The 11,466-nt window shown below is 39.2% G+C and overlaps 1 protein-coding gene across 1 annotated transcript in view; it reads left to right on the plus strand.

Annotated features, from left to right (window-relative positions):
• Positions 1-11,466, plus strand: part of COPS4 (COP9 signalosome subunit 4) — a 52,041-nt gene that overhangs the window by 8,905 nt on the left and 31,670 nt on the right. The window contains exons 2-4 of the mRNA XM_017530234.1: positions 3,240-3,319; positions 6,453-6,604; positions 7,171-7,274. Of these exons, the coding sequence (XP_017385723.1) occupies positions 3,240-3,319; positions 6,453-6,604; positions 7,171-7,274 (336 nt within the window). The remainder of the gene's footprint in view (positions 1-3,239; positions 3,320-6,452; positions 6,605-7,170; positions 7,275-11,466) is intronic.

An 11,466-nucleotide genomic window follows, 5' to 3' on the forward strand; every position in this document is an offset into this window, starting at 1 on the left:
CCCTAAACTCTTGGACTCAAGTGATCTACCTACCTTGGCCTCCCAAAGTGCTGGGATTTGAGGTATGAGCCACTGTGACTGGCCCTCACTTTATTAATCTATAAAATTAGGAATTTATGTAGGCAATTTCTAAGGCCACTATAAATTATATAATTTGATGAGTATAAAACTTTGATCACTTTTTAGGTTGGTTTGTTCCCATTTTTTCTTCCCAGTATAGATTAGTTGACTTATAAATTATGAAACTATATGTTAAAACTTAGGCCAGGCACAGTGGCTCACGCCTGTAATCCCAGCAGTTGGGGAGGCCAAGGTGGGAGGATTGCTTGAGCCCAGAAGTTGGAGACCAACTTGGGCAATGTAGTGACACCCCATCTCTACAAAAAGAACGGTTAACCAGGAGTGGTGGTACATGCCTGTAGTCCTACCTACTCGGGAGGCAGAGGTAGGAGGATTGTTTGAGCCCAGGAATTGAAGGTTACAGTGAGTTATGATCATGTCACTGCACTCTAGCCTAGGTGACAGAATGAGACCCTGTCTCCAAAAGAACCAAAAAAGACAACAGCAGAACAACTTAGATTAATTAGCAAATTTATATAATTTATATAAGTGAGACACTATTATCTTTGAATATAATATTATTAGTATAAAATCTATGAGGATGGCCAGGTGTGGTGGCTCACACCTGTGATCCTAGCACTTTGGGAGGCCGAGGTGGGTGGATCACCTGAGGTCAGGAGTTCAAGACCAGCCTGGCCATCATAGTAAAACCCCATCTCTAAAAAAAAAAGAAAGGAAAAAAAAAATCTATGAGAATATAAATGTAAGAGCTTAGCCATAAACCTAGATTTAATTAAATATGAAAAAATTTTTTAAAATCAAACCATTGAATGTATAATTTATCTGAAAGCATGCCCAGGGCCATAAAGTAAATGTATAAATATAAACATATGGAAAACTTTACTTTGTATGTGTATATATATGTGTGTGTTTGTATGCACATATATGTAAATATATATAGAGAGGGAAGATTCCAGTGAATTTTCAGATAACTGAATTTTATCTTTGAAGGACCCTCAAACTTAGCAATATTGAAAATATAATTTTCTAAAAACTTCATATGTCCTTGCTATCTTAGATTAATTTATTTATCCTTTTGGAATTTGTTATTTTTTTCTATCAGTATACCTGCTTTCTTAAGTCATTTTGATTGATTGTGACTTTGAAAAATCAGATAACCCAAGGTTGTGAGAATTTTGTATGAGTTGAGAGTCAGTAATGCTGAATGGTAGCTTGAGGATGTGCCCTACGAAATAGAGGTCATAAACCTGAATGAGTTCAGGCCCTATATTTGTATATTTCTTTCTTTTTTTTTTTTGAGACAGAGTTTTGCTGTTTCTAGGCTGGAGTTCAGTGGCTCCGTTTTGGCTCACTACAATCTCTGACTCCAGGGTTCAAGGGTTTCCAGTGCCTCAGCCTCCCAAGTAGCTGGGACTATAGGCATGCACCACCACGCCCAGCTAATTGTTTGTATTTTAGTAGAGACGGGTTTCACCAGGTTGGCCAGGATGGTCTCAATCTCCTGATCTCATGATTCACCTGCCTTGGCCTCCCAAAGTGCTGGGATTACAGGCGTGAGCCACCACGCCTGGCGTATTTTTGTATATTTGTTTCTTAACTTTATTCTAGATGACTTTCCAAATAATTGCAATGCCATTAGGTTTGTAAAATATATTTAATGCTTTTAAAAAAATATTACGATCGGCTGGGTGCAGTGGCTCACGCCTGTAATTCCAGCACTGTGGGAGGCCAAGGTGGGCAGATCACCTGAGGTCAGGAGTTCGAGACCAGCCTGGCCAACATGGGGAAACTCTGTCTCTACTAAAGCTACAAAAGTTAGCCGGGCATGGTGGTACACATCTATAGTCCTGGCTACTCAGGAGAATGAGGCAGAAGAATTGCTTGAACCTGGGAGGCGGAGGTTGCAGTGAGCTGAGATTGTGCCACTGCACCCCAGACTGCACGACAGAATGAGACTCCATCTCAAAAAAAAAAAATTACAATTATAAGACAGAAGAGCTAAAAAATAGTGTAACACTCATGTACTAACCACTCATTAAGAAATAAAACATGCCGGGCGCGGTGGCTCACGCCTGTAATCCCAGCACTTTGGGAGGCCGAGGCGGGTGGATCACGAGGTCAAGATATCGAGACCATCCTGGTCAACAAGGTGAAACCCCACCTCTACTAAAAATACAAAAAATTAGCTGGGCATGGTGGCGCGTGCCTGTAATCCCAGCTACTCGGGAGGCTGAGGCAGGAGAACTGCCTGAACCCAGGAGGCGGAGGTTGCGGTGAGCCGAGATCGTGCCATTGCACTCCAGCCTGGGTAACAAGAGGGAAACTCCGTCTCAAAAAAAAAAAAAAAAAGAAATAAAACGTTACCAATACCATTGAATATTTGAGTGCCTATGATGTGCGAAGTACTGTTTGCTATATTGTCTGCATAGCAGAAAACAAAACACAAAAATTCCTGTCCTCGTGGAGCTTGTGTTGTCACAGATATTAGGTAGAATAGTTATTAGATCTGAATGCAAATAAAGAATAAATAGGTACTGTCTGACATCATAAATGATATTCTATTAGTGCGTTTAGCTTGGTGGAGTTTATTTTGTACAGACTAAAACATTCAATCTCTAATGTTTGGTTTCATTGCCTAGTCAACATTATCCTATTGTTGGTGATCCTACATACATTAGGTCCATAGGATGATCTCAGGTAATATTTTTGTGTGTTTATGTATTACGCAGTTGAAGGAAATACTGCTTATCTTTTAAGGCATTTGAAAGGAAATTAACTTTGTAGTTTAAATTCAAAACTAAAACCTTCAAGAAAAAGTGACACCTTAGATTCAGTAACAGAATTATAGATTCACTCTTTCTTGTGATGGGCTTGAAATTTAAAAAATTCTGGCATAGTATACTGAAAACTAGATGAAGTAGCACCTTATAATTATAGATTTAATATTTCCTGTGATAGATTAGAAACTTTTTAAAAAAAAAACCTGTGGTATACTATAAAGAAAACAACAAATTATAGTACTGTGAAAGAAACCAGGGTAAGTAGAAATGAATAAATACACATCAAAGTTAGCATTAGAAATGAGTAAATAAACCTCAAAGTTTGCATTAGAAAATAGAGTATCCTCAGAACATTATTTTCATTTGATATCGTTGTAGGTATCGTCAGATCCTGGAAAAAGCCATTCAGTTATCTGGAGCAGAACAACTAGAAGCTTTGAAAGCTTTTGTGGAAGCAAGTGAGTGAAATGAGAATTTCGTGCTTACCTTGTAATACTGAGCGAGACTTTACAGTTTTCTCAAGCCTTGTTTTATATCAAATTATCAATATGAAATATGCATTGAGATTGATTTTAGAATTTCAGTTGTTTACAACTTGATTAATTTTCAATGAATTATCTTCAGAATTACAATCCCAATTAAAGTTTTGTATGGTTATTGTTATAATAGCTGATGAGGGATAATATGGCATAATAGTAAGGAGAATAGTTTGGATTCAAATCCTGTTATGCTATTTTATGAGCTGTATGATCTTGGGTAAATTATTTAGGCTCTGTTTGCCTGCTTTTCCTCTTTAAAATGGGAGTATGATACTCTGTAGAATTATTGGGAGGTTAAATGAGTTAATATACGTAATAAAGTGCTTAGAATAGTACCTGGCATGTAATAAATGCTATATAAGTATTAGCTGTTATTAATGTTCATGTTTTTTGAATTGGGAACTATAAATTTTCATTTTTCCAGACACTTTCCACAGTACCTGACTTCAAACATATCCAGTTATCTTGAAAATTAACTCAAAATTCAGGCTGGGAATTTATAGTTTGTTCACAACATTAATGATATTGATGGTGCTTTACAGTTTGCAGTATGTTTTCATTCACATTATCCGTCACATAGGCCCCATTTAATAACCCCATGACTTGACCGTATAGGTACAGATATTCCTGTGTAATATATTGTAAGAGGAGTCTCAGGATTAAGTGACTTTTTTTCAAGGACATTTAGCTGGCAGAGCCCAGATTAGAAACTAGGTTTTCCGATATACTGCTCTTACTTGCTTATATTTCCCTGAGTAATACTAGCTTATATGGTAACTTTAAGTGGCTGATGACACCTGTAATAAAACAGTGTTCTCAGTCGCATCCAGAATTACCCAATAATGAATTCCAATTAATATATGATAAACTAATTACAACTGCCTTAAAAAATTAATGCCTTGAAAAGTTACTGCCTTAAAGCTGAAAATGTTACTGCTTAAAGAATCCTGGCCTCCAGTGTGAGATAAATAGCAATGGTTTCAGAAAAACTGTTAGGAGTGGTTTATTGAGAACATTGCACTGCAGTAGTAGAGAATAGTGCTTTTTATAAACTTTGATCTTGGCTGGGCACGGTGACTCTTGCCTGTAATCCCAGCACTTTGAAATTGCAGGTGTGAGTCATGGCACCCAGCTAAGGGATCTCTTGAGCTCAGGAGTTTAAAACCAGCCTGGGCAATGTGGAGAAACCTCGTCTCTACAAAAAAATACAAAAATTACCCTGGCATGGTAGCACATGACTGTAGTCCAAGCTACTTGAGAGGCTGAGGTGGGAAGATCGCTTGAGCCCCAGAGGTCAAGACTGAAGTGAGCTGAGATTGCATCACCTCCAACTGGGGTAACAGTAAGACTCTGTCTCAAAAAAAAAAAAAATTTATACACACACACACACACACACACACACACGCACACTTGGATCTTTGTATAAACTTTGAATCCAGTGAATCACCAAGAAAAGCAGTCTACTGTTAAAATCATGTTCATCAACTGAACAGTTTTTGAATCACTTTTTTTCACAGTAACTGGTGCTTTAAGAGCTGAGTAATTTAAGCAATGGTTCACAAGAATTATGCATTTAAAATGGTAGTAATAGTTATAATAGTAACAGTTGTTGAGTGCCACATACCAGGTATTGTTTAAAGTGCTTTGTGTATTATTACATTTAAGCTTCACAACAACCTTATGAAATAGGTGATATCCTCAGTTTACAGATAAGGAAACAGAAGCACAGAGAGTTAAGTTTCTTGTCTGAAGCCATATAGTTCATAGTGATAGAAGCAGTGTTGCTCCAGTGCTTAATCCACACCTTATAAATGTTTATAAATAATACACCTAGTGCTCACTGAAGTTCTTTTATTTCTTTTTCTTTTACTGTCTTGATAGAGTTTTTTTTATATATATACATATATATATATATTTTTTTTTTCTTTTCTTTTCTTTTTATTTTTACTTTGAGACAAAGTCTCTGTTGCCCAGGCTGGAGTGCAGTTTGGCTCACTGCAACCTCCACCTCCTGAGTTCAAGCGATTCTACTGCTTCAGCCTCCTGAGTAGCTGGGATTACAGGTGTGCACCACCATGCCTGGCTTATTTTTGTATTTTTAGTAGAGACGGGTTTCACCATGTTGGTCAGGCTGGTAGCCAACTCCTGACCTTGTGATCTGCCCACCTTGGCCTCCCAAAGTGCTGGGATTACAGGCGTGAGCCACCATGCCCAACCTGAAGTTCTTATTTATTGTTTTTATTGGGAAAGTATAAGTGGCAATAACTGTTCTGGCAGCATTTGCTTTACATAAATTTCATGAAAATTATTTCACTGTTTTCTTTTTAAACTCTTTTTTGGAACAAGGTGGGATTATAAGCACATAAAATAAAAATATAGGTGTTTTTGTGCCTTTACTTTGTAGAAAATTAAAGAAGACAAAATTCTCAACTGTTAAAACTTTTTTCAACTATTTCTGTTCTTTAGAAAAGTTATGTTATTTTGACCGGATGTGGTGGCTCAAAAAAAAGTTTTTTAACTTTTTTTTTTTTTAATTTTAATTTTTTTGAGACGAAGTCTTGCTCTGTCACCAGGCTGGTGTACAGAGGCACAATCTCGACTTACTGCAGCCTCCACCTCCCAGGTTCAAGCGATTCTCCTGCCTCAGCCTCCCGAGTAGCTGGGACTACAGGTGTGTGCCACCATGCCTGGCTAATTTTTGTATTTTTAGTAGAAATGGGATTTCACCATGTTGGCCAGGATGGTCTTGATCTCTTGACCTTGTGATCTGCCAACCTTGGCCTCCCAAAGTGCTGGGATTACAGGCATAAGCCATCATGCATGGCCTATATTTCCTGTTTTTGTGTAGTTATATGTAATCAGTTAATTTAGCATATGGAAAACTGATGATGTAATATAAAATGATAGGGGTATGGAAATCCTTGAATAATGCATTGAAGGCTGCACTAATATAGATTGTTGTTAGTATTAATTTTAAGTAAAGATTGATTGCTTTATGACAATTTGTAAGTAGCTCATGTTTTCTTATCTCTCTCTTTTTTTTTTTAACAAGTGGTGAATGAGAATGTCAGTCTTGTGATCTCGAGGCAGTTGCTGACTGATTTTTGCACACATCTCCCTAACCTGCCTGATAGCACAGCCAAAGAAATCTACCACTTCACCTTGGAAAAGATCCAGCCTAGAGTCATTTCATTTGAGGAGCAGGTAAAAATCTAGAGCAGTGGTTTTTTAACTTGATATAACAGCAGTTATTTTGAGAATTTGATATTATTAAATTCTTAAAGGAGATAATCATACAATTTCATTTTTGACAAAACAGTGTTCCAAACAGCATTTTATGATGCAAAATCAGATAAATATTAGGATGTTACAACTCCAACTGACATTTGCTTGTAAATTAAAATTTGATTTTGTGAACCAGATATTGCTCTCTAGACAATTTTTTAAAATCAGTAAAATTGGTATTTAGGCTGAAAACACAGGAAAACTTCAGCATCGTGTACACAAGGAACATACAAACTAAATTTAACATTTAAACTACAATATTTTGCCATAATCCACATTGCAGAAATGTGTTGCTTCAGTTCACTACTTTGATATTCTGTAAATTCAAAATTCATAGGAAAACTTGGATGGTCTAGATAAACTTTTACTATTTGCTTGGCAGCTTAGTATGTTGAATTGCCATGATAGAGAATAACTTTCCTATTTATTTTAATTAGTTACTAATGTCAGTTGCAATAGTTTGACATGTATACCTATTATTCCAGGTTGCTTCCATAAGACAGCATCTTGCGTCCATATATGAGAAAGAAGAAGACTGGAGAAATGCAGCCCAAGTGTTGGTGGGAATTCCTTTGGAAACAGGACAAAAGTATAGTAAATAGTGGATATTGGATGACTATATATAGGATGTATATGATTGCTCACATATTTTTTCTTACATTCTAGTAAAGAAAACAGATAAACAATTAGATAACTTAGTATGTTAGAAGGTGATCAGTGCTGTGGAGAGAAGTAAGGGCAAAGTAAGGACAGTAGGACAGTTGTATGTATATTTAAATAGGGTGATTGGGGTGGTAGAGTGGTTCTAATGTCACTTTATCAAATACTTGAAGGAGGTAAGGGAGTAGCTACGAGGATCTGAGGGAAGAATATCACTATATCACTAGATACTTTTTGTTGTTGTTGTTGTTGAGATGGAGTCTTGCTCTGTTGCCCAGGCTAGAGTGCAGTGGTGTGATCTCAGTTCACTGCAACCTCTGCTTCCCAGGTTCAAGCAATTCTCCTGCCTCAGCCTCCCAAGTAGCTGGGACTACAGGTGCGTGCCACCATGCTTGACTAGTTTTTGTATTTTTACTAGAGACGGGGTTTTGCCAGGTTAGGCAGGCTAGTCTCAAACTCCTGACCTTAAGCGATCTGCCACCTTAGCCTCTCAAAGTTCTGGGATTACAGGTGTGAACCACTATGCCTGGCTGAATACCATCACTAGATACTCTTCGAGAAGATGGCTAGTGCAAAGGCCCTAAGATGGGAGCAAGCTTGAAGTGTTTTCTTAATAAGAGCAAGGAGGACAGTGTGGATAGAGCAGAGTAAGCAAAAGAGCAAGAGATGAGGGATGAGAGAGAGAGAGCACTGGGGGCCAGGTTATGTGGAGTTTTATAAGCCATCGTAAGGAATTTGGCTTTCCACTAAGTGAAATGAGGGAGAGTCATTGGAGACTTGTGAACAGAACGGTGAAATGATCTGACCTCTGTTTTAAATAATTACTCTCACTACTGGGTTGAGAATATACTGTAGGCAAGCAGTGATAGAAGTAGGGATATTAGTTAGCCTTATGAGACTGGGTGCAGTGGCTCATGCCTATAGTTCAAGCGCTTTGGGAGGCTGAGGTGGGAGAAGATTGCTTGAGCCCAGGAGTTTGAGACCAGCTTGGGCATCATAGCTAGACCCCATCTTTACCAAAAAAAAAAAAAAAAAAAATAGCTGGGCATGGTGGCACACGCCTGTAGTCCTAACTACTTGGGAGGCTAAGGTGGGAGGATTGCTTGAGCCCAGGAGTTTGAAACAGCTTGGGCAACATTGTGAGAACCCCCACTCCATCCTTACCAAGAAAAATTTTTTTTTTAAATTAGCTGGGCCTAGTGATATGCATCTATATTCCCAGGTACTTGGGAAGCTGAGGCAAGAGGATTGTGTGAACCCAGTAATTTGAGACTGCAGTGGGCCATGATTGTACCACTGTACTCCTGCCTGGGGCACAAAGCAAGACCCTGTTTTTTAAATAAAAGGCTTATATAGTACCACAGATAAGGTGGACGTTGTGAGAAGTGTTGAATCTAGATATATTTTTTAAGGTAGAGTGAAGATTTCCTGATGGCTTATATGTAGAGTATGCAAAGAGAGTCAAGATAAGTCCTGATTTTTGACCTGAGCAATTGGAAAGATGGAGTGGGGCAGAATAGGTTTATAGGGAATATCAAGAGTTTCATTTTGGACATCTGATATCCAAGTGGAAATATGTAGTAAGGAGTTGAATATATTAGTCTGGAGATTAGAAGAGATATCTGGGCTAGATACACATATTTGGGAGTCATTGACATATAGATGGAATTTAAAGCCATTAGATTGGATGAGATGACTAAAGGAGGGAATGTAGATAAACAAAAGGACTGAGTACTGAGGCCTGGAGCACTTCAATGTTAAGAGGTCAGGGGCCGGCCAGTTGTGCTGACGCATGCCCGTAATCTCAGCACTTTGGGAGGCTGAGGCGGGCGGATCACAAGGTCAAGTGATTGAGACCATCCTGGCCAACATGGTGGAATCCCGTCTCTACTAAAAATACAAAAATTAGCTGGATGTGGTGGCACGCGCCTGTAGTTCCAGCTACTCGGGAGGCTGAGGCAGAAGAATCTCTTGAACCTGGGAGGTGGAGATTGCAGTGAGCTGAGATTGTGCCACTGCACTCCAGCCTGGCAACAGAGAGAGACTCTGTCTCAAAAAAAAAAAAAAAAAAAAAAAAAAAAGAGAGGTCAGGGGCTGGGGAAACATGTAGCCAATAGGGATTATCCATTGAGGAAAGAAGGAAATCAGAATAGTGTGGAGGAGTAGTGTCCTAGAAGCCAAATGAGGAAAATGTATCAAGGAGCAGGTGATGAGCTGTGGTATTGATAGGTCAAGTAAGATAACGAGTATGGGTTAACTATTGGCATTAGTAGTGTAGAGGACACTGATAACAACAGCTGATTTTTGTGAAATGTTGGAAAGTCTGATTACATGGTTTTAAGAGAGAATGGGAAGAGAAGAATTGGAGAGAGTATGGGTAGCCCTGTGGGGGAGTTTTTAGAAAAGGTAGCAAAAAAATAGGGTAGAAGATGACAGCAGACGTTAGGCTTAGGAATTACTTTTTCCTTTATGATCCAATAGAAAGCAAAAATTTGGTATAGGGGAACTGGGGAGAGGATTCTAGCAGGAGTAGACAAGAGAGGAAGGAATCTAGCACAGGGATAGGCTTTAGATAGGAGAAGCGTAGTTCATCTGTGGCAGAGTTTCTCAGCCTCATTTTACTGGCATTTTCAGCTAGAAACTTTGTTGTGGAGGCTGTCCTGTGTATTGCAGGATATTTTAGCAGCACCAGTCCTCTGCTTGCTGGATGCCAATAGTACTGCTGTTCCTAGTTGTGACAATAAAAATATTGGTAGATATATTAGTGATATAGTGGTGGAGTTTTTGCAAGTACTCTTTCAATGCATTGCTTCAATATTCTTTTTCTGTTGGATGTTTGGTTTTGAGAGAGGGTCTGGCTCCGTCAACCAAGCTGTAGTGCAGTGGCATGATCTCAGCTCACTGCAGCGTCCATCTCGTAGCCTCCCAAGTGGTTAGGACTACAGGTGCATGTCACTATGCCCAGTTAATTTATTACTATTTTTTTATTATTAAGTAGTCTATCATTATTTAATAATTATTATTATTATTTATTGTATTTTTAGTAGAGATGGAGTTTCACTGTGTTGCCCAGGCTGGTCTCAAACTCTGGGACTCAAGCAATCCATCTGCCTTGGCCTCTTAAAATGCTGGGATTACAGGTGTGAGCCACCATGCCCAGCCTTGCTTTAATATACCTAATGAAGTTGAAATGAGAGACATCAGCTGGAAGGGTGGATGGGCTTGGAGCGTGAGGTTGAGGAGAGACAATAATGTGAGAAGTAATCCCCTTAAGAGAGTGGGACAGTGAATGGACTCAGCATATAAACTTGGCAGCATTAAGGGGTTGTTTGAAGGTCATAATGATTAAAATTGGATCAGTCACACTGGGCACAGTGGCTTCATGCTTGTAGTCCCGGCTACTTGAGAGGCCGAGGTGGGAGGATCCCTTGAGCCCAGAAATTTGAGCCTAGAGTGGGCAACACACTGAGACCCCCATCTCTATAAAAAAATTTGATTTGGTGCTTTTTCCCATCACAGTTCAGCTACATAGGTAACAGTTCAATTACAATCTGATTGTTTGCAGGAAAGGAGTAAGCAAGCAATTAGATTTAACCACAGTTGGGATTTTTTCCCACGAAGTATGACAGCAAGAGAGGGACAACGGAGATGAGTGCCTATGCAATTCAGTGATTATAAGCGATTAAAATGAGTGACCACAGGAATTAGGCTAGGTAAAGAGGGAAGTGAGGCCTTTATGGGGAAAGGCAGTGACATGTAAGGGAAAAGTGGTTTGGAGGGCACAGTGGGTTCAAGGATTGTTGGGCTTGAGATACTGCACTAGAGAAAGTGAGGTGGAAAAACAATTGAAAAATGTTAAGATGGCAGGGCATGGTGGCTCATGCCTGTAATCCCAGCACTTTGGGAGGCCGAGGTGGGCACATCACCTGAGGTGAGACCAGCCTGGCCAACATGATGAAACCTCGTTTCTATTAAAAATACAAAAATTACCTGGATGTGGTGGCGTGTGCGTGTAATCCCAGCTACTGAGGAGGCTAACGCACAAGAATCGCTTTAATCAAAGAGGTGGAGGTTGCAGTGAGCCAAGACCACGTCATTGCACCCCAGCCTGGGTGACAAAA

Source organism: Cebus imitator, unplaced genomic scaffold (assembly GCF_001604975.1).
Source record: "Cebus imitator isolate Cc_AM_T3 unplaced genomic scaffold, Cebus_imitator-1.0 Scaffold64, whole genome shotgun sequence".
Taxonomy (NCBI): Eukaryota; Metazoa; Chordata; class Mammalia; order Primates; family Cebidae; genus Cebus; species Cebus imitator.